The sequence below is a fragment of the Erythrolamprus reginae genome, chromosome 2 (genome assembly GCF_031021105.1).
Source record: "Erythrolamprus reginae isolate rEryReg1 chromosome 2, rEryReg1.hap1, whole genome shotgun sequence".
NCBI lineage: Eukaryota > Metazoa > Chordata > Lepidosauria > Squamata > Dipsadidae > Erythrolamprus > Erythrolamprus reginae.
The window spans coordinates 68,803,893-68,828,820 of NC_091951.1; the positions used below are offsets into that span (position 1 = coordinate 68,803,893).

The 24,928-nt window shown below is 37.5% G+C and overlaps 1 protein-coding gene across 5 annotated transcripts in view; it reads left to right on the forward strand.

The window, feature by feature from the left end:
- The window catches only part of GRM7 (glutamate metabotropic receptor 7), a 553,799-nt gene that overhangs the window by 346,219 nt on the left and 182,652 nt on the right, over positions 1-24,928 (forward strand). For all 5 annotated transcript variants that reach the window (XM_070738269.1, XM_070738272.1, XM_070738271.1 and 2 more), the window contains exon 5: positions 14,256-14,396. In XM_070738269.1, coding sequence (XP_070594370.1) covers positions 14,256-14,396 — 141 coding nt within the window. The remainder of the gene's footprint in view (positions 1-14,255; positions 14,397-24,928) is intronic.

Genomic DNA, 24,928 nt, shown 5'->3' on the forward strand with positions numbered 1-24,928 from the left:
GAATGCATTCAGGGCTAACATAAATAAATAAATATGTATGTATGTATGTATGTATGTATGTATGTATGTATGTATGTATGTATGTTTGTTTGTTTGTTTTTGTTTATTTGTTTGTTTGTTTGTTTGTTTATTTATTTATTTATTTATTTATTTATTTATTTATTTATTTATTTATTTTTTATTTATTTATTTATTTATTTATTTATTATTTATTTATTTATTTATTTATTTATTTATTTATTTATTTATTTATTTATTTATTTATTTATTTATTTATTTATTAGTGGTAGGTTATAATTATTTATAAACTTAGGAGAAAGAGGTATATTATTGTCCTTCTCCACAACCAAAATAAACTGAGTTTCTGCTAGTCTATTCTCTTTGTGAGCGCAAACTTGGAGTGTGTGTTTGTGTGTGCGTGTGTGTAATTCAAACTTGATGTGGAATTATGGATTTTATTGAAATAAAACTTGATATGTTTATTATTTCAACCATGAAAATTGATAGGAGATCAGAAAATATATATTTTCACCTTCCTTTTGACCCAGGTTCACCAGAATAGATAGATATAAGTAGCTACTAGGCAGTTACATGCTGCCAGCCCACCAGTGCTCATGGTGCGCTCCATGCGCTTGCGTGCCCGATTCAGCTACTGCAAATACAGACATAACTCACACAGAGAGAGAGAGAGAGAGAGAGACAGAGACAGAGACAGAGAGAGACAGAGAGACAGAGAGACAGAGAAAGACAGAGAGAAGACAAGTAACAATGGATGGAAATTAACCAAGAAGCATGTCCAACTCACATCCCAGAGGCTTTTAACACTATTATGTAATTTATATGCATTAACTATATTATATATTTTAAAAATGGTCCAAGACAATCCCCCCTCACTCAAATGACCCAGGATAGCCAAAAGGTTGGACAATCATGCTCTAGAACAGAGGGGGGAACAATAGCAGGACCAGACCCTCCAACTCTATTATTCTATGTTCTTTTTTTTGCCATGGGGATAGTCTAATTAAGAAAGGAATACAAGAGATGATTATTGGTATTTGTGCTTCTTAAGTCTCAAACAAAATACATCCTGTTGAATAGAGCACAAATAAATTCTATTCATTGCATTAAGAAATGTTTCAGAATAAACATCTTCTACATGTACATCTTGTCTGCTCCCAAATTCAACCTTGCAGATAGTTAGAAACTTGTCTTGCCTCTCCCCTCTCCAGTATTTAAAGGTTTAGCCACCATTTGTCATGTTTTTATTATCTACCTGCCTGCCAAAAGGAAACAAAAATAAAGTATTGCACTTTCTGCCTGGTGGAATGAGAAGATTAGATGGAAAGAAAAGGAAAGGAACAATGAAAGAAAATAACTGCTGTTTCCCAGGAGAGAATCCCGACCCTGGGAAACAAATAAATCCTTCCCTGTGTGGTTGCCAGCATTTACATTTTAAATGTAAAGTATATTTAGCAAAACAAAATAGTAATCGTGAGTCATGTACCTGTCCTTGCTCAGCAAAGCAATTCATCTTTTAAAACTTGAAGTGCTGAAGGGAGGGTGGGGAATGGAAGTGCGGCAGAAAAGAGGTCAAACAGACAATTTCAATATAACTTTTATACCAGAATGCATTGTGGACGGCTTTTGCATAAATTGTGCACCTGAACAAAATATATACAGTTTAATGTTTCCAAATGTAAAATAATGCACTTGGGGAAAAGGAATCCTCAATCTGAGTATTGTATTGGCAGTTCTGTGTTAGCAAAAACTTCAGAAGAGAAGGATTTAGGGGTAGTGATTTCTGACAGTCTCAAAATGGGTGAACAGTGCAGTCAGGCGGTAGGGAAAGCAAGTAGGATCCTTGGCTGCATAGCTAGAGGTATAACAAGCAGGAAGAGGGAGATTATGATCCAGCTATATAGAGTGCTGGTGAGACCACATTTGGAATACTGTGTTCAGTTCTGGAGACCTCACCTACAAAAAGATATTGACAAAATTGAACGGGTCCAAAGATGGGCTACAAGAATGGTGGAAGGTCTTAAGCATAAAACGTATCAGGAAAGACTTAATGAACTCAATCTGTATAGTCTGGAGGACAGAAGGAAAAGGGGGAACATGATCGAAACATTTAAATATATTAAAGGGTTAAATAAGGTCCAGGAGGGAAGTGGTTTTAATAGGAAAGTGAACATAAGAACAAGGGGACACAATCTGAAGTTAGTTGGGGGAAAGATCAAAAGCAACATGAGAAAATATTATTTCACTGAAAGAGTAGTAGATCCTTGGAACAAACTTCCAGCAGAGGTGGTTGGTAAATCCACTGTAACTGAATTTAAACATGCCTGGGATAAACATATATCCATCCTAAGATAAAATACAGAAAATAGTATAAGGGCAGACTAGATGGATCATGAGGTCTTTTTCTGCCGTCAGTCTTCTATATTTCTATGTTTCTATATACATTCCTGAACTTCACCAGCCAACCAGAGTTATGTGATTTTTCACCACACACCGAAGCCTCTTATAGACAACAGGGCCTAACATAATGCAGAGGGGAAAGAAGAATGAACACTGCAACAGGAAGCAGGCTGACTAACTGCAATAATTATTTGCTTTTTAAATGTGCTCAAACACTCCAGAAAAAGCCCGACTGACCCAAAGCAAGCCATCATTTTGTTCTTAGGGCAGGGGTCCCTAACTCCTGGTCCAAAGCCCAGTGGTGGGCTGCTGCCCATTCGGTACCAAGCCGCAGAAGTGGATGAATTACATGTGCGAAATGAAGCTGCATTTCTGAAAGCAATGTATGCACACCCATAAAACCATCACCTCTTCCCTGCCCTATTGCTGTTGCCACCTCTTCCTCCTCTATCCATCAAGCCAGAAAGGTTGGGGGTGGGTGGTGGGAATAATTGTACTGATGAATTGCTGAGCTTGGTTGTGTGGGTGCACTCTGGATCAGCTTTATTTTGTCCTGATGATTCCAATTTTCAGAATACCTTCGAGGACGCACATACAAAAGCATTCTGAAACTCAACCAAAAGCTTGCACAGATACTCCAGTTACTTTTTGAAAACCAAAAATATGAATCCTGTTAGTTTGATTTAGTTTGCCTAGGAAGCACTATCTTCTTCCAAAACGTGATCAGATAGACCAGTGGTTCTCAACCTAGGGGTTGGGACCCCTTTGGGGGTCGAATGACCATTTGAGATGAGTCGCCTAAGACCCTGGGAAAATACAAATTTCCCATGGTGTTAGGAACGAAAGCTTCTATTCTGGCACCTTGGAACATATTTTTACAATCTGATCAATCGGGCGTTTACGTTGGGGGTGTCCCTCTGATCTTCCTGTCAATCAGCTTAAAGCTCTGTTGGGAGAATTGGCGCTAGACTTATGGTTGGGGGCTACCACAACAAGAGGAACTGTATTAAGGGATCACGGCATTAGAAAGGTTGTGAACCACTGAGATAGACAGTGACAGCCACCAACAGAGGTTAGCAGTTCACAGATTTCCAGTTGAAATATTGTTCACTGTACTGAATGCCTGGTCATCTAACGTCATTGCCTATGCCCTAGCACACACATTAACCCCCTTCCACTCTGCTTCTACCACTATGCAGGCATCTTACTCTGCTTTTTCTACTAGTTGGCAGCCTAAACTGAAACTAAACAAAGGTGAACATAGATTGGGCTGTGGAGCTCATCTCAGAGATAGGCAAACAGGTACTATATTTATTTATTTATTTATTTATGTTTATAAATATATTTATATAGTTACAAATATTTATAATATTTGTAATATTCATAAATATATTTATATTTATAAATACCACCAGCTATTGTAGTAGTCAAGGCACAAATCCATCAGGCAGTCCAATAGGGCAGGGTTTTCTTCTGTAGCTCATTCTCCTACTTTTTCCCCAGCCACAACCTGATCCACAATGTCTCCTCTACATCTTGCATGCCTTAAAATCCTACTTTAAATGCCCACCCCAGATCACCTCTCACCCAGACTAAGCCTAAAAGCAGCAGGGATATAAGCAAACTCAGCCAGGAGAACTGGCACCACTATGCCCTAATTGAATAGAATTCATTTAATGTTGAAAAGATTAAAGACTTGGGCAACATCAAATTTGATGAATGGGCCATTTCAATTAGCTGTCACGCAATAACACTCATTTCCACCATTTTATTGCAACATTTAATGAGCTTCAGAATGGGAGAGAACAGACAATAAAAGGACACGGTTTGTTTGGATGTATGGCAGAAAAAAAGAAAAATACTCAGGAATATGCTTTCCAGCTTGAATCCCATTAACTTCAGACTCAAGTCATCTACTCTGAGTAGTTTGTGGATGAAATAAAATCCAACTTGAATATTTTCAGTGCAGTATCAAATGAAATGATTCCATATTGTGTGGGGGGCACAATCACTGGAATTTACTTCAAGTTTGCACAAAGATTTATGTGCTGTGCTTCTCTATGTATATGCATGGTATATTTTTCTCAATATTTAAATTTTATATGCACTTCTTCTATCATACATATTTTTATATTCATTTTTTGTAATGCATGCATTTTTGCAACTGATTTTATTTTTAAGTTCTGAACTCTGCAGGTATAAATTTATAACTAAAATTCCTTTTTATATAGGTTTGGAAAGTGTAGATAAAGCAAAATCTTGTCTATTCCTGTAATAAGTTAGCAGAGAGTAATTTCAGATTCTTATCGAAATTAGAATTAAGGATACTGTCAAAGTTCAGGCTTATTCTGCCCCAAAACCAGAAAAAAAGTATTTATAATTTTTTTTCTTTACTTCAAATTTGCTGAAATCAGCATTCATGGCTATCAGGATGTCTAGATTATCCCATTATATTATAAACACAGTCCAATATGAATCCAGAGTGCCTACTATATGAAAGTGATGGCTCATCACCTTCCTTCCAATGTATTGTCATATAAATAGTAATTGTATAAGCAATCATAATTGGGACCAAAAACTTGGTCATTAAGCAGAGGGGGAACTTTAAGTGAAACTGATGGTGATTATGATTTCCTTTGCTTTACAATCTTGCAAAGATGGAAATATGAGAATTGGTTGCTAAATCCTTGTTGTAACTATGAATGATCACTGTAAGAGGCATTCACTAAATAAGGACTCTCTATAATGACATTTTGCTGAATTTGAAAATTAAGGGAGACTAGAATAGATCTATTTCAGCCTTGTTCTGACTTCATCAACTAGCCATTCCCTCTCACTGGGATTTGAACTTGCAGCCTTTACTTTGTAAGGCAGAGAATTAACCTCTAGGCTACAGGATCTAATCCCTTCAGCTTTTTACCAGGGAAGGGTTATATGTTAAATACCTATAGGAAGTGGTCAACAATTCCCTAGAGTTACAAACTCCAGACTACTTCATTTTTCCATACAACTATTCTTGTCTTTTTCTTAATCTTCTAAAGTGAGTATCAAGTAAAGTCTCCTGATCTTCCTTCTCTAAATCAGACTCTACTGTCATTGACATATCTGTCACCTCTGGTGGTCCTTCAGTTTCATCCAGGTCTATTTCTCTTTCATTCTCACTCTCTGCATCAACTGGCAACAACACTCTCCCAGGGTACCAAGATGGGCCTGGCTTATCCTCAGAATCTATCATTACCAGAGTTGGATGAGGAGCATTTACAACACCAAGACTCCAAGATCCCTCTCAAAGTCACTGCTTTCAAGTCTAGTTTCACCCAGTTTATGTGTATATTTTTAGTTTTTCTTACCTAAGTGTAGGACTTTACTTTTCTCTGCATTGAATTTGATTTTGTTAGATAGGGCCCGGTGTTCCAGAATGTCAAGATCTATCTGGATCTTGAACCTCTCCTCTAGGGTGTTAGCTATTCCTGCTAGCTTAGTATCATCTGCAGATTTGGTCACATTACCTTCTATTCTCTCATCTAGGTCATTTATGAAGATATTAAAGAGTACTGGGCCTAAGATGGAACCTTGTGATACCCCACTGCTTACTTCTTTCCATGTAGACTTAGACCCAATGAGGACTACTTGTTGAGTACGGTTAATCAGCCAGTTATGAATCCATCTGATGGTGAAGCTGTTTATCCCACTTTTCCCTAGCTTATGAAGACTTTGACTATCCACGATTGATCTCTCCAGGTTCCTAAGAAGTCAGTAAGGGGCATACATAAGTGCACCAGTGTACCTTTCGTCCCCTGTCCAATTGTCTCTCCTTTATCTCATATATCTTTTCTTCCTTTCATATATCTTCTCTATTTTTATATCTTTTCTTCTATCCTTTTCTTTATATATATTAATACATGTCTATTCTCTTCAATATGTATTGTTTATTGCACAAACAAACAAATAAATAAATAAGTAGGTTGTGGTCTACTTTGTCAAATGTTTTGCTGAAGTCTAAGTATATTATGTCCACATATTTCTCAGTTAGTGCAGAATTAGTTTTTCAGTTGATATCCAGGTAGTTGAAGTCCCCCATTATTACTGCAGTGTGTTTCCTACATATGTTTGTTAGTTGGTTGGCAAAAAGGATATTCATTTTTTCTGCTTGATTGGGTGGCCTACAGTATACTCCTATTACTATGTCATTCTAGGGGTTTTTCTTCCTTTGTGACTTGTACTTCTGTAGTAACTATGTTGTATCTACCTTCATATAGTAATATTTTAAGTTTACTGTGTTTATTCACCAGGCTTTTTGCATTTGTGTATAGGCACTTGAGATATTTCTGCCTAACTCTGGGTGTTCTTCCTATGTCTCCTATTTGGCGATTGAGTTTGTCTTCCTTCCCATCACAAATGCATGAACAATTCCCAAATACAAGGACAATTCAGCAAAAATATTTGTAAAATAATTAGTCTCCTGTTGGATCCTGAACAGCAGAAATCTTTGTCACATTATTTAAAATAGTATAGAGTATTTGTAGTTGATTTTAAACTTGAGATAATATATGCTTAGAGATTAATACCAAGAATTAATCACTCATGAAAATATGTTCTTTAATAATTAACTTTCTGAAACTGAGTACCAGTGAAAACTGTTTATAACCTTCAAAAGCAGCTACTGAATTAAAACACTAAATGAAATAGTAGACATAAAATAGTAAGTTATCCACATCTTTCTGTACAAGGTCCTTTGCCAAAGGGAAAAAAAAACTTCTTTTCAAAGTGTACCTAGCAAGAAAATTAAACATCTTTATCTTCTATGCAACAATCTTTTGCCTCTCTAATGGAAATAAGATTTTTAAAAGCCCCTTTAAATAAGATTTTATAAGCCCTTCTGCCACTGTGAAATTTTTATAACTTCTGTACTTACCTGATGAGTAACAACTTTGTTTTTAGCATGCACGTTTTAAAAATATATCCATTATTTTCTTTAACAGATGTTTTTACTGTATGTTTTAATTTACATTGATATCTATGTTTTTAATCATGTGATCAGGAGGGGATAAATGGGAAATGGGACCGAAATAGGAGTCCCAATAGGAGTCCCTCCTCCCTCCCTCCCTCCCTTGCTTCCTTCCTTCCTCCCTTCCTCCTTTCCTCCCTTCCTTCCTCCCTCCCTCCCTCCCTTTCTGTAGTTGGAATTTTTTTGCATTATATTTAATTTCTTTCAGCCTATATTAAAATTAGTGTTTTCTCTTTACCCATTTGCTATTAAGTAAGCTGATTATACTGATATATGAGTATGATGCTGGGAAACATATCTTCAGAAATATTTTATATTCCATCTACAAGGTGATATGATAAAGTAGCCAGTTGAAACATAAATGGGCTCTGATTTTTTTGTTTGTTTTGAAAGGATAAATGTGTTGCTGAAAAAACTGCAAACAAATATTAATAACCCCCACCACACCACACACCCATTTAACAAATGAAATGTGTGGTTGTGAATGAATTGGCTGGTTGATTTTATTGTACAGTGATCCCTCTATTATCACGAGGGTTCCGTTCCAAGACCCCTTGCGATAATCGATTTTTTGGGATGTAGGGTTGCGGAAGTAAAAACACCATCTGCGCATGCGTGCCCTTTTTTTCTATGGCTGCGCATGCGTAGATGGTGGAGTTTGCGTTCCCCGCCGCCCACACAAAGGGGAAACCCAGATTCGGCTCCTCGCTGCTGCTGCACTACCGAGCAGATCAGCTGCTGGGCGGCCGAAGGAACCTTCCCTGGGTCTTCCCGGCCGCCCACGCAAAGGGGAAACCCCGGCTCCTCGCTGATGCCCGCCGCTCGCCCGCCCGCCAGCAAGAGGGGGAAGACCCAGGGAAGGTTCCTTCGGCCGCCCAACAAATGCTGTCAAAGTCAGAATTGAAAAATCAACAGACGATCCAAAGTGCAGACTCTGTAAAGAAGCAGATGAAACAATCGATCACATACTCAGCTGCTGCAAAAAGATCGCACAGACTGACTACAAGCATAGACATGATTCTGTGGCACAGATGATCCACTGGAACTTGTGCCAGAACTACCATTTACCAGTAGCAAAGAACTGGTGGGATCATAAGCCTAAAAAAGTGGTCAAAAATGAGCAAGCAAAACTACTGTGGGACTTCCGACTTCCGACTGACCGAATTCTGAAGCATAACACACCAGACATCCTGATTGTGGAGAAAAAGAAAGTATGGATCATCGACATCACAATCCCATGGGACAGCAGAATTGAGGAGAAGCAGCTAGAGAAATTAGTGAAATATGAAGATCTAAAAATTGAGCTGCAACGACTGGCATAAGCCAGTGAAAGTGGTCCCAGTGGTACTTGGCATGCTGGGCGCAGTGCCAAAGGATCTCAGCAGACATTTGAAAACCATCGGAATTGACAAAATCTCCATCTGTCAAATGCAAAAGGCCACTTTACTGGGATCAGCAAACATAATTTGCCGTTACATCACGCAGTCCTAAGTGCTTGGGAAGCGCCCGACTGGTGATGAAATACAAAATCCAGCATAGTGATCTTGTTTGCTGTGTTGTATTGACATCATAATAATAATCATAATCATAATCATAATCATAATCATAACAACAACAACAACAACAACAACAACAACAACAACAACAATAGCAAGTTGCAAGAAACATACAATTTACCTAATAAGCAGCTTTTTAAAGGGGTAGGAATTGGATGGACAAACCTATATTAGTGGATACTCCATAAAATATGTGAGATAGCTAATATGTCTAACAACCATCTTAACATTGATTTAAAGTATGAAAATTGCAATAGTGAAAGGTATTTTATTTTATTTTAATAGTAAAGATAGTTACTGTAATTATAGCTCTGATTAATTTTTATCACCCTATTAAGAACAAATGCTCTATAATTCTTTCTTAATTTCCTTCCTGAGTTATTTGTCTTTATTGGTTTTGTCTCCCCACCACACCACCACTACCCTTTTTTTTTTTGGCCATTTCCATCATCTGTTCTGACATACAGTTTGATAGTTCCTGATTTTTGAGGTTTGAGTATTCTACTTTAATATTCACCCATATCAACTTCTTTGATTTCAGTGCTGCTATTAAGTTCACTATTTCATAGCAATTCCTGATGTTCTCCTTCAGTAATGGTAGGCGTGTGTTCAAGATCAAGTCCCTAGGGAGTTGGGCGGCATAAATAAATGAATGAATGAATGAATGAATGAATGAATGAATAAATAAATAATTGGGAAACTAATTGGTCTTATTATACTATACTGTCTTAACTTAGACTATAGTTAAGACTATACTGTCTTAACCTAGACCAGTGTTTCCCAACCTTGGCAACTTAGAGATATTTGGACTTCAATTCCCAGAATCCCCCAGTCAGTGAATGCTGGCTGGGGAATTCTGGGAGTTGAAGTTCAAATATCTCCAAGTTGCCAAGGTTGGGAAACACTGACTTAGACCATCTCTTCCAATTATCTCTTAGCCATGCTATTATGTCTGAATTATTTAAATTCCTTGTATCAATCATATACATTTCTGAAATCAGTAGTGGGTTCCGCTTACCTTTGCCACCATATCACATCGCAATGTTTCTTATTTTGGGGAAAACAGGGTAGATGCAATTTCAATAAACATAGCTCAAAAGTTAACATTTCCATTAAGTCTGTGGATTCCAATTTTAATCCTTATTAGATATTTTAACCAACAAATATATTGAAGTGAATTACAGTAGATGAAAAACTTTCAACTGTTCTTGGCCAAATTGAGATTATTTCATGGTATAGATGTTCAGTTATACTACTGCCCTTTGATTTAACATAGGTATTATTTTGCAGCAAGCCTTAATTAACATTTTGTTCTTACTAGTTGGAAAGTAGTATATACAACTCTTCTGAAATGTTAGAAGATTTTGGTGAGGTATATTAAATAGGGATTTTCACTTCCAGCCTTAGAAAATGCTAGGAATAGTTTTTCATTAATGGAGAAGTGGTTATGTTTTATCCAAAACACATAAATAATTGATGGTGTAAAATAACTGAAATTGAAAATAACAAGTGAATATTGAGTTTTTGGGTTTTTTTTTAAAAAAGGGATACTTGGAGAATACGTTTAATAATAAATAAATATGAAGGATACTGCCTTCAAAGGATTATGTCGTCTGTCCTTCCATGGTTCTGCGGGCAGAGACATTAACCCCCTCAGAACGGGTTCACAATTTGGGTGTCCTCCTACACTCACAGCTAAGATTAGATCATCATATGACAGCTTTAGCTGGGGGAACCTTTGCAAAGGTTTGACTAGTGCACCAATTGCAACCCTTCTTAGATTGAGAGGCTCTTCTCATGGTCACTCATGCCTTTATAACTTCACAGCTGGATTATTGCAATGCGCTCTACATGGGGCTATCTTTGAAGAGTGTTTGGAGACTACAGGGTTGTGTTGATTGGACACACAAGGAATTTGTCTTGGTGCATATGCTCTCAGCGTACATAAAATAAAATATACATTTGTCAAGAATCATGTGGTACGACACTTAATGATTGTCATAGGGGTCAAATAAGCAATGAATAAGCAATATTAATAAAAATCTTAGGATATAAGCAACAAGTTATAGTCATACAGTCAACATGGGAGGAAATGGTTGATAGGAATGATGAGAAAAACTAGTAGAATAGAAGTGCAGATTTAGTAGAAAGTCTGACAGTGCTGAGGGAATTATTTGTTTAGTAGTTGGGCCAGAATGCAGCTGCATGAGCTGTGGTAGGTGTGCGCAGATATACCCACATACTACACCATTTCTTCACGAGCTGCACTGGCTTCCTATCAGTCTCCAGTCACAATTCAAGGTTTTGGTTATTACCTTTAAAGCCCTACATCGTTCAGGGCCAGAGTAAAAATAATAATTTATCATCACCCTCTTTCATAACATTTAAAGTAAAATGTTTGTGTTAGTATACTGTAACTTTTTTATGACTTCTTTCCCAGAAGACAGTTTATAATAGTTTTAGAGGAATAAATGCTTTTTGCATATAATATGAGAGTTATATAATCCATATTAAAATTCATATTGAAATCAAATGCACTTTATTATGGTTTTGGGCAGAAAAACGTTTTTGGAATTATAAAATCCTGATTTATGCTTTGGTTGAGGAGTTACGTTTCAAAACAACTTGTACTAGTACTTGAAAGGATCAGATTCTTCAAATATTCCCAGTTCCTGCCATGCTTAATGTTGAAACAGAAAGATAATGGTAGACAGAAAATTGTCCTTATGCAATCAGGCAATCATATTAACACTAATTTACCTATACTTGAAATAAAACAAACCACTGTGGTTATTGAAACGGATGTCCATGTGCCACTTCTATGTTATTTGAGGCAGGCAATCTTTGGTACCCTTGGGTACCATTTGTTGGGGGTCAAGGGAAAGGGAGGATTTTGCCTTCTCTTTCTGCTCAAGATCCCCATGTACAATTAGTGGGCCACTGTGTGATACAGAATACTGGACTTGATGGGCTTTGGCCTGATTCAGCATGGCTCTTCTTATGTTCTTATGTTCTACAAATTCATTTTATATACTCATTGGTGGCAGTTTAGATGACATGTATTATGCATGTGCCCCAAATTTAGAACACTTGGAATATAGGTAGTCCTCACCTTATGACCAAAATCAATACCAATTTTTTTTGTTTTTAAGTGAGACATTTTAAAGTGAGTTTTCCCTCATTTTATGACCTTTGCTGCAGTTGATAAGTTAGTAACATTGTTTAGTGAACCTGGCTTCCTCATTGACTTTGCTTGCCAGAAAGTCACAAAACAGGATCACATGATTTTGGGACACAGTAACTTTTATAAATATTCCCAAGCAATTGAATTTTGATCACATGATCATGGAAATGCTGCAACGGTTCTAACTGTGAAAAATGGTCATCAATCACTTTTTTCAGTGTCATTGTAACTGTTCACAGTCACTAAATGAATTGGTCTAAGTTGAGGAATAACCAATCTAAATCTAAGTTTTCATGGCCTGAAAGGAACCTTTCTTTTTCTTATACTGTATTTTATAATAACTTCAATTCAAAAGCTATTTCTTGTGTGACTAAAGAAGAAAATATTAAATGTGCTATGTGAAACAAAGTCAATATTTCATGAAATAGAATAAGTAGGGTATTTATATTGTCAATAAAAAAGAAGCTTTTGACCGTTAACGATATTGTTGGTTTGGCTAATTAAGAAAATATTAAGCTGATTACAATGCTTATTATGTAACCATGGTGGAAACTGAAGTAAACATTTATCATGGTTCTAACTAATCATTCTAATCCAAGTATAAATACGTTGTTGTGAAAAATCTCTTGCTTAATTTCAATATTTTTGGAACAACACAGAGGCATTGGGCAAATGATTTCAATGTTTTTGACATGATTTCAGTTTAAAGACTATAGAGGCAAGAACATTTTAAAAAATGTATTTAATTTTCATGTGGAGGTAGACAGGATAAACCTTTGGGTTGTTACAACTAACATCATGTGTTTTTTATTTCAAGGGAAGAATCAGCATACAGAAGAAAATTTTACTATTTGGATGAATCCCCAAAGGAGTACATTTTCATTTGTATAGCTGTGTTCTTCTTTTCCTCCCTTTCCATGTTCTTCCTGTCTCTTTTTATTCCTTGACATAGTTTCTTACTTCTCTGTTTGAGAAGTTGTAGAGGAACAAGAGGGGAAAATTGCACAAGATTTATTTATTTTTATTTATTTATTAATTTGATTTCTATGCTACCCTTCTCCTGAGTCTCTTGCAACATGTTAGAAATGTAATAAAATTACATTCTAAAAATCCCACAGTTAAAAATTAATCAACCAGATTCAGATACATTCATTCATTGAGGATATCAAAGTTTCAATGACCCCAATCATTTTTGCTATTCATTATTTTTCATTTGACTTTTTGTACCAATGACTTCCCAAAACTTTGATGAACTTATGTAGTCAGTGCTATGTGTGAAGTGCATTTCTCCAAGCGGCATAATTAAGCAAGTGCACACGCTATTTTGTTAATGAGAGAAGTAAGAAACACATATACATGTGGGGGTGCCCTACCGCACTCAGAGACAGAGTGAGATAAAACAAAAGCAAAATTCCATTTAGAGCTCAGTCATACAGATACCTGATACAGCCAAGCTTTGCAAAAGATTTATAATCCTGTAATGCATGAGTTGTGCTGACAGCTCAGTTATCACAGCTAGTCATTGCTCTTTCATGCTGCATGAAGTCCCATTAATAGCTGTCAGTGCCTCATTGCCCAAACTGAAAGCAATTTGACACTCCCATCCCTCTGCCACTCCCTCCGCCCCCCAATCCTTCTTCCCCTGTGAGCTTTGTATGCCTCCGGTACAAAGGTCAGCATTCAGAATGTAAGACTAGGATTTAGCTGCTGTGTCCATTGATTTATTACAATGCATTGCTCTGAAGCTGCTTCTGCTCCTGTTCTGTAAACCAAACAGCAGAAGCTAAAAGGATACAGACCGTGTGATTTATCAGGTCAACGCACATATCACCTACTCATAAGGCAATGCCAAGAGAATAAAAACTGGGCACATTCCAATAGAGAGAAATTATCTCAGCATGAAAAACAAAGCCTCTGGTCTCAGTGACCAAAGCAAATTGGATCCTGCAGAATAAAACCTGGTGAATATCAGTGATTTGGATGATGTATTCTTAGACTTTTAAAGTCCGTAAAGCTGACTTGTGAGTTGACAGTTGAAGGTAACTCTTCTTGTATGGAAAAGCAACTTTTGTTCTCTCTGTCTTTTTAGGATTTGATACCTATTTTACATCCCGCACATTGGAAAACAACAGAAGAAATGTATGGTTTGCAGAATATTGGGAAGAAAACTTCAACTGCAAGTTAACAATTAGTGGGTCAAAAAAGGAAGACACGGATCGAAAATGCACTGGTAATTTCATTCTTGTTCTGCTCTTTTACAATTTTACATGACTTGCATGGGAATACCTGTTTATCTGTTACAAGGAAGCCCATTCAGACTGAAAATGAGAAGAGAAAGTAGAAAAAAGAATTAAAAGATGAAAAAAATAATTGAAAAATGAAAATGAAACAAAGAAGGATATAATGTGCAAGAACAGGAAGAATAATTAATTAAAATATACTTGTTCCCTTTATCTTGTGATAATTGATACTTTTAAAGGGGTTGTTTTTATTTGCTCAACAAACGGGGGTGTATTTTGGAAGATTTATTTATACAATTAACTTATGGACAGTAGACTCTTTATAGCTATAGGACTAGGAACTAATGATTCATCTCCTTATCCTGAAACTGAAGCATCCTTTGTGCTTCTTATTGTAATTGTGGTAATGATCCTACAAAACAGGTGTGCAACTTCCCTTGAAGCCATTTCTGATCTTTCAATAATGCATCAGGGTAGATTGAAACTAAGTCCTCATACATTAAATTTATTTCAATTCACTGAGATTTCAGTTCATCAAAGGTGTATCTTTAATTGAGGTAAGCTGGCTGGGAGCTGCCCAGAGTTTCATAGAATATAGCAGACTCTCCGTGGTGCTGAACTGGTCCCATGGTCTCTGCTCATTTTTCCCACTCACCATATTCATCATCTTCATGTTCTTCGTGCATGCGCATCCCATTGCCTTTCAAGTTTAATTGGATGCGCATGTGCAAAGAATATGGTGGCGAAAGCATGGCAGCAGATTTTTCAACGACCTCTGTTACTTTTCGGTGGCTGCAGTGGCTTCTTTGCCAGCTGCTTTTCAGCAGCGGCAGCTACCAAAACTCAAGTCAGCTTGACTTCTGGACGCTGTACCAGCTGCTGTGGAAGGTAAGCAGCCAAAGATAGAGGTGGTGGTGCAGTAGGAAGTGGGGCTAGGGCAGGGGCCAATTAAGGAGGGAAAACAGGGATGACTGGTGAAGGGAGGATGAGATAGATATGTGAAAATTTCAAAAAAAATTCCTACCTTTTCCTATGGATGTGACTAGGTTGGGGGTGTCATGTGACCGAGTGGGCATGGGTATGAGTGACATCAAGTTGGCCATGCCCACTCAGTCACATGCCCCCCACCTAACCATGCTCACCAAACAGGTAGCAAAAAAAAATGTGAAAACCACCACATAGGCAACTGCATAGATATTTTAAATATATAATGAATAAATGAAACCAATAAGCCCATTCTCCAAGCATGTATTTGAATATTTTCAACCAAATCAAGAATTATCATTTCTGCCCAAGCTTCAGAGGGTCTTTTGGAGTTGTGATCTAAGAAACTTACTGCCTTAGGTTGTTCTATTTTTTAACAGAAAGTGCTTTAAAGGCACAGATCTATACAATAAATGAATGCCAGGATAGGTAAGTTGAGAGCAAATTAAAATGAGAGCAAACTCCACTAGTGTTATCTTGTTTGGGTAATGGAATGTCAACATAAAACAACCAAGCTTAGAGAGCATCTATCACTCATCATTTCAACTCTGAGCTACAAATATTCTCCAGTATCCCCTGTATTTTTTTTAAAAAGAGAATGGGATAAAGATGTACAATAAATAGTTATGAGTAACCTTTTTTTTCTATGTGTTTGTCTAATCTTCTGTTTGTAAATATCTTGGCTGGTGCTATTACTTTTTTTTTTTTTTTAAGCAAGCAATATCACAATTGAACACAATTGAATCTCTCTCTTAGCTCAGTATACTCCATATCTGGTGGATATCAAGTTGGAAAAGCTGTCATATGATACATCAATTATTTCATCATATTCAGATTTCTTTTGATGGTTACATACGTTTCACCTAGTGGTGGGCTCCTATGGGTACAGTCAGGTACGCAGTACCAGTAGCAAAATTTTGGTCAGGGTATGTTTTTCCTATCACAGTAAATGGGGTTGAATATGTACAATTTTAGAAGAGCTGTGTGTGTGTGTATATACATACACTTTATATAGTAGATAATCAGGGTGGGCTACTGCCCAGATGGGGGAGAACGCAGTGGGGTAGCGAAAATGCAGCTCCACCCAAGAACACCCAATTGTAGTACGCCACCCTGAGTCGCCTCGAGAAGGGCAGCATAAAAACCAACCAACCAATAAATAAATTTGCATTGAAAGATGTTGAAACAAAATGTAGAAGTCATGCCCACAGTGTGGTAGTAAACATTTTGGTAGGTCATCACTGCTTTCATCACAACAGGACCAACACCTTCTCCCATTAGTCTAATTTGTGGAACTAGGATCTTCCATGTCAAGTATTAATGGCAGCCTAATTAATGCAATTCTTCTTCTGAACTATTTTCACCTTATGAACCCGAGCTGCCACTGGGATGCCCTGCCTCCGGACTTCCGTTGCCAGCCGAAGCGCTGGGATTTCCCTGAGCCTCCCCTCGCTGGGAATCCCCATTTCCAGACTTCCGTTGGTAGCCGAAGTGCACGTTCTTGCATTGCTGGGATTTCCCTGAGCCTCCCTTCGCTGGAAAACCCCATTTCTCTCTGGATGCCAATGATCTCCTGGCTAGGTTCTCCAATGTTGTATTCCAAAGAGGTGATTGGGAGGCATAACAGGCTGTAAATTGCTTTCCTCCTTCCCACTTCTTCCTTACTTCAGTCTTTCCAGTCAGGCGTTAACATTACACAACACTGATTACCCAACATTGATAGAGCCCTTCCAGGGTATTTTGGGTGCCTTGTCTCACCAATTGTCTTTCAAGTCATTGGCCAGCCATTCTCTAAACAGGTCATTTAGGACTAAATCATTCCACTCCAACAAACAACTTAAAATGTCATGACTCTTCCTTGTCTCTGGTTGAGCTTCCAAATCTGTCAACTAGCTATGTATGGGATCCCCAAAATCCTTTAAGTTTACTCATGAAACTTTGATGAAACTATAAAGCCCTTCATGGCACCGGGCCAGAATATCTCAGGGACCGCCTTCTGCCGCACGAATCCCAGCGACCAGTTAGGTCCCACAGAGTGGGTCTTCTCTGGGTCCCGTCAAACAAACAATGTCGCTTGGCGGGACTCAGAGAAAGAGCCTTCTCTGTGGCGGCCCCAACCCTCTGGAACCAACTCCCCCCAGAGATTAGAATTGCCCCCACCCTCCTTGCCTTTCGTAAGCTGCTTAAAACCCACCTCTGCCGCCAGGCATGGGGGAACTAAGATACACTTTCCCCCTAGGCCTTCACAATTTTATGTATGGTATGTTTGTATGTATGATTGGTTTTTATATAATGGGTTTTTAACTGTTTTTTTAGTATTGGATTTTGTTGTACTGTTTTACTGCTGTTGTTAGCCGCCCCGAGTCTGTGGAGAGGGGCGGCATACAAATCCAATAAATAATAATAATAAATCCAATAAATAATAGATGTCTAGCACTGAATCATTCTCCTCATTGAATAGTATTGGCCACTTAGTAGCTACTTTCTTCCAGAGGCTCAGAACAAAGGTAATTTTGGTACAATCGGTGGCAAATTCCACCAGTCTTCCAGCCATAAACATTTAATACCAAGTGACAAATGGAATTGATGGAATTAATCTTAACTCCCTCACAAATGTTGTTTAGAAAGCTTTCATGGGAAGATAAGTGCATCGGTTGAGCTGCTATCTGTTCTGGGACCGTGGGGGTAAGACAAATTCTGCCCCAATTTCTGTGTAAGTTGTATCACTGCATTCTGTAATTTGGTCATCTGCACATCTGTAGTTGCTGTTGATGCTGTAACAGTACAGCTGCCAGATGCTCAGTGGCTTGTGGGGTTCCTTGAGTATGGGAAGGATGTTATTGAAATTCTTCTTTTTGGAAGAGAGTAGGAGGCAAGATTGATGTCAGCATTTGCAGACAAACCAGATGGGAAACAAGATTAGATGAGGTAAATCTACATTGTAATAAAACTACATTAACAGAATGTTCTGGAATGTTCTTTCCATTTTTTAGTTCTGACTGTGAAGCCAGTGGGGGTTTCTGCCTCTCTTGACTGACTATTTTCTAGGCAGCATCTCTTCCCCACTTTCTCCCAGGCCACTCCCACATTCCATTAGTTCTTGATTTTGGAGAATTCATAAATATTAGAAGTTGACATTTTGAGGCAAGTAGTGAAAAGAATAAAAATATTGTTGGTTTTTTCCCCTTTGGCACGGAAGAACCACTTTCCAAAAATGGGTAGAGTGAGGACAACAATTAAAATAAATTATTAAATTAAATTAATTATGGATAATGCTATAATTACTCCACATGTGTTTAATCATTTTCCATTTATGCCACATTAAAAATTAATCCAGTGGAAAATAGGAGACAGTCACAGAGTGCAAACAGAGCTTTGGAACTGTACTTGTATTTTGGAAGCTTTAGAATATGAACTTTGCTTTTAGAATATAGATTACACGGCAGGAGGAGAGAGGGGAGGGCAGGGCAGGGCAAGAGGAGGGCAAGGGGAGGGCAAGGGGTGGCCAGCCAAGGAGACAGGGAGTCACACAGTCCAAAGAGTCACGGGGTGCCAAGGCCTGTCTTAATGTATACTGTTCTCTGTGAATCACTGAAAGAGTTCTAATAGTGGGCTTGAAATCAGCTATAACAATTAACCAGCAGCCACATGGAACTGATGGATAAAAATACAAGTGACCTTTCAAAATCCTCCAACTATTTCTTGCTACCCTTAAGATCATGACTAAGAAACATAACAGAATACATTAAGAGTTTATCTTTGGGTTTCATAAAAACATTAAGTATGTCTAAGAATATTACCTTCTATTCAGGAAAAAAAAATCACAGAATTTCAATTTTCATAGAATTCTATTTTAAGTAAATTGTTTTTTTATTTTTAATTGTTTTTAACTGTTGTTTAAGGAAGTTGTTTTTGACAAATTGAATGAGAGAGTGCAATGTGTTTGTTCGTTATTTTAATCATGACAAGTTAAAACTCTATACCAGGTATAAATGATCTTATATGTTTCATCGTCTTTAATTTAAGGTTTTCCTCTATTTTGACCATTTGATAGATGTTGAAATCCTTCTGATTGTAAACTGAAATTTAAAATATTGTTTTGACAGAAAATGTGATTCATGCCCACATTTAATTATAAACTTTAATCAGCGAGTTAAAATGAAAAATTAAAGGAAAATAAAGAAGAGCAATGAAGAAACATGAAAAATATTATCAAATATTTATATATTGTGTGGTTCAGGCTTAAACCATCTTATTGTATTCTTTTTTAAAAAACAAATCTGTGCTTAGAGGTTTGATGAACACATCTGACTACCAAGACAAGCTATCAAACCTACTCCAAGACCCCGCTTACAAACCTCTAAGCACAGATCCTACCACCCACCTGGAAAAAACCACCAAATCCAAAATAAAAGCTTCTCCCATCAGTGAAGAAATCCAGCAAAGAATCATCCCCAGAGAAAAATCATCCAGATACCCCAAGCTCTATGGCCTCCCCAAGATACACAAAGAAGGAACACCACTCAGACCCATAATCAGCTTCATAGGCTCACCCCTACATAATCTTGCCAAAGTTCTTGCCAAACAACTCCAGCCCTATGCAGAATCCATCATGTCTCATGTACAAAACTCATTCCACTTCATAGAAATCATAAAAGAACAAAACCTACAACCCAGTGACCTTCTCGTCGCAATCTTCGATGTCATATTTCTCTTCACCCAAGTGCCTATTAAAGAAGCCCTGACAGCCATCCAAAACAAATACAACCCCCCCCCCCCCGGAAGCACATCTTAGATCTGACCAACCACTGCCTGATGGATACATACTTCATCCACAATGGACAAAGATACAAACAGATAGAAGGGGCCCCCATGGGATCACCCTCTCACCCATCATCGCAAACCTATACATGGAATATTTTGAAACCAATGGCTTGGATAAATCTGAACCCAAACCCAAACTCTGGCTTAGATATGTAGATGATATCTTCGTAATTTGGCCACATGGGAAAGAAAAACTGGACAGCTTCCTCACACATCTCAACAGCCTACACCCCAAAATACAATTCACCATGGAAATAGAAACCAACAACCAACTTCCATTCCTGGATGTCCTAATCTACAAAAAAACCAATGGCTCCCTAGAACACACCGTCTACCAGAAGAAGACACACACCAACCACTACTTGAAAGCAAAATCCCATCACCACCCTGCACAGATCAATTCCGTAGTCAAGACCCTCATCTCCAGACCAAACGCCTAGCCGACAAAGACCACCTGGAAACTGAATTACACAGTCTCACAAATGTATTAATTTCCAATTGATTCCAAAGAGAAGCAATCACCAACCTAATCCAAAAAGAGACACCCCCCAAGAACCAAGACACAGAACAGGACAATGGCATCGCCCTCCTCCCTTACATCAAAGGCACCACAGATAAAATCAGCAAAATTCTCTGGAAACACAACATCAAGACAGCCTTTGGTACAGATAAAAAAATAGCCAACATCCTAAGAAACCCCAAAGACAATATCCAGCTAGAAAACCAGGGAGTTTATCAAATATCATGTAAAATCTGCTCAGCCACATATATTGGACAAATTAACAGGAGAGTAAATGCACGTGTTGCAGAACATAAGAATGCATTAAGAAAAAAAGAAAAAACTTCCTCCCTGTTCCAACACTTCAAAATTACAGGACATGAAATTGATTTTGACAAAATTAAATTAATTTCCAAAACAGAACACTACAGCAAAAGAATAATCATGGAAGCCATCGAGATAGAAAAACATCCCCAAAATATGAACAAGCGCGATGATACCTCCCGCCTACCAGACATCTGGAAACCAGCCCTCATTAACAAACGTCTCCCAGCCATACAAACTGAAACCAGACTCAGAACACACATTGCAAAACAACTAAGTAGCCTGCAAGCTCCAACTACTCAGGATATCACCCCCAATCCACAAACATCAACTAATCAGCATCAACGACCCCAGGTGTTACCCCACTGACTCATTAGGAAGTTTCAACAAAGCATGCAGCTGCTGAGCCATGAAACACACCCACCCACCAGTATTTATAGAGGGAAGTCATCTCAGGTCTCGCTGTGTTCGCTCTAGAACAAGGACAGCAGCACCAGCCTGAAGATGACGAGTGGGACCTCATCGAAACATTGCCAGAAATCTCTAAATCCTACACGGGAAGAAACCCAAATATGCCAAGACCGTCATACCTGTACCCGTGAAAATCTACAAAAACAAATGTATATATATTTGGTGTTTGCTGATTTTAAAATGAATGATAAATATTCTGAAAGAAAGGAAAGACAGGCTCTAGGTTTGAACTGGAATTTTAAAAACATCAACTCCAAACACATTCTGCTTTTGGCAAGAAGCTAAGTTCTTAAGATACCTAAAATGTATTTACTTAGACCATTATTTTTCCCTTAAACCACTCCTTTCTATGGTGTGTCTATATTATTTAAGGTGAATATTTCTAGCTGTATGAGCTTCTATCTTTTCCTCTTTTGAAAAGGATATCAGTAAAAAATTAACTGAGCACTTGTTTTGCTGCATATTGTGTGTTGCAGTTATAGCTTCACCCATATTATCCTGACATCCACTTTGATGTACATCTCTATGAGATTATTAGACAACAATCTTATTGCTTTAGAGCTCAAAATGAAGCTGTACTATATTCATAGGTCGAATAAGTAAATCAACTAACAAAGTCTATTCAAATGAGTTTAAGTACAGCTTCAGGAGACTGTTGAATTTATTTCTCGATAAATAGAAAATAAACAAGTTTATATGCAACTTGGCATTACTGGCAAATTAAATCTATACATATACAATTATGACAATAAACTCTCTAGATAAAACAATATTCAAAGCATATGGATATTATTATGGATTTAGTTTTATTAGTCAGAATGTTCATTTAGGGGCTGTTTTAAATTAATGGCATAAAATCTCAGGAATGTTACAGTAAGAATTTATAAGTTACATTACATTGCTAGATGATGTTTATATGCCCTATAAGAATAAAGCCTAGATCCTACAAACTATGTATCACCATTCTTCCAGTATTATAGGAGATCCAGGTATCTCAGCTAAAATAATGAACCAGATCTTAAGCTCATATAAATTAGCACAAGAAAAAGTCTGAGTAAGAAAACTTTTGAAAACATGACCAAACCCACCACAAGGTGATGTTCAATTGTTAAAAATGATCGGTACAGTATTGATCTCCATTGCAGAGGCATTGTGTCAGGAACATATCATAGTTCTATCCAGGATTGGTTATATTGCATTCAGAAAGCTGAGTTCAGGTCTGAGCCAGAGGTGGGTTTCAGCAGCTTCTGACCAGTTCTTGAGAACCGGTAGCGGAAATTCCGAGTAGTTTGGAGAACTGTTAAATACCACCTCTTACTGGCCCTATCCCCATCTATTCTCGGCCTCCTGAGGCCCAGTTGATTGGAAGGAAATGGAGATTTTGCAGTAACCTTCTCCTGAAATGGGGAGGGAATGGAGATTTTATAGTATCCTTCCCCTGCCACCCCCACAAAGTCATATCCACAAAGTTACATCACCCCCACAAAGTCACGCCCACAGAACCGGTAGTAATTATTATTATTTAATTCCACCACTGGGTCGGAGCACCAAACATTAAAGGGAATATGGAGAAGGTAGAGTGGGTTTGGAGGAGTTGGACAACTAGAATGATAAGTGGTATAGAACAAGAACAATGGGAAAGACATGAAGATGCTGGGACTGTTTTATTTCCAAATGAGAAATATAAGGATAAAAAAAATAGCAATCTACAAATATCCCGAAGACTGCAATAAGGTATAAGAGAAGCCAAACTCTTCTCAGTTGAAACCCTAACAGCAGTCTAACTACCAGTTGGTTGAAAGAAAGCTTCAAGATAATGTTAAGATAAATTTCCTAAATAGAAAGTCCTATTTAGTGGTGGAATAGGCTGTATATATCAACCTTGATTCTTCCCATTGGAAATTTTCAAACAACGGATGAATGGCCACTGCTAGCCAGATATGTTTTACACTCATCAATAGTTGGAACGAGTCATTTCCACTTCATGCATTCTTGAATTCCTGGTAGGTTACTCAAGAAAAGAAATATGGGCAAGTATTATAGGAACCCCTATCTGACCAACATATTCTGGAGAGCCTCAATAGCATTCAGAGAGAGCTCTATCTGTAATGGCTTAACACTTCAAGGCACATTTTTCTTCAGTGCAATCTAGTATAGAGATATTCTATTATCATCATTTTTTTTGTTTTGGTTTGATTTTACTATTTTTATGTTTATTCTTACATTTTCATAGACAGATACTTTAGTTGAGCTTCTCTGTCTGCCAATAAATAATCCCAAGGTTTCAAGCAATTAGTCAAGTCAAACAAAAAACATTTTTTCAAAGTCGACTATGAAACATCAAACACTGGCATGCCTGTACTGTTTCCAATTATAAAAGTTCTTTCTCATCAAAACAGAAGATACTTGTGAAAAATAGCAGTCTTATTTAACTATGTTCCTTTCTCCAGCACAATATACCTTCTGACAACCTTTAGAAAGATGCATGCCATAAAACAGAACATAGTAACTGTGGCTGAAGGAATTCTTGTTTTTGGATGCTAGGATCTCAATTAACTTTGTATGGATACAATAGATCCTCTCTCATGGGTATCCAATGCTGTCACAATGTTAAAACATTGTGGTCAAAGCTATTAGGTATTCATTTTTTGTACTTGCATCCTGTGATGGGTATGGTTTATCATTTGTCTTCTTTACCACTGCTTCCCCACCCCCAGGGATACCTCTTATGGATGCCTACAGCTTCTCTAGCTTCCAACTATTTAGTTAATCCAAAGAAAAATATACTGAAAAAAATATCTTCACATTTAGAGCAGGTCAGAAGTTCCTCTTTAATTCAAAAACATGTGGATAACCAGAAAAACTACAAAGTGATAGCAGTAAGTGTAATGGAAAACCAAAACTAAACTTCTGGTATGCAACAGAAGGATCAAAATTCTAAAACTCTCTGTCATTGAAATTTTGCAGGTTTTGAAGTTCTGTGCAAACAAGAATATTACAAAAATACAGTATTATTCAGCTTTTTGCTACCATACAAATAGAACAGGCAGATATAAATTGAAACAGAGAACTTAATTCACTGCCTCTCCTGTGTACAAATGAGCCAATGAAGAGTTATTTTATAGATTCCAATGGTTGTTTCTATTTTATTACAGACAAATGTTTTTGATGCTCTCAATGAATCTATTTATTTTGCAATGCCAGCAGATAAACTATGTTCAATGAACTGTAGCTCCTTTGATCTGGGATGGATAAAAAAGTCTCAAGAGGGATAGCTGTTTCTTCTTACTACTGTCTCTAAATGTTGTCTGGCTTGTATATATAGTAGGGCAGACTGAAGTGAGGTCAAGATGACATCATCCTAAGTGTCAACATGTGAAATGAAAGTCGATTCCTAGAGCTTTTCCAATTATATGAAAT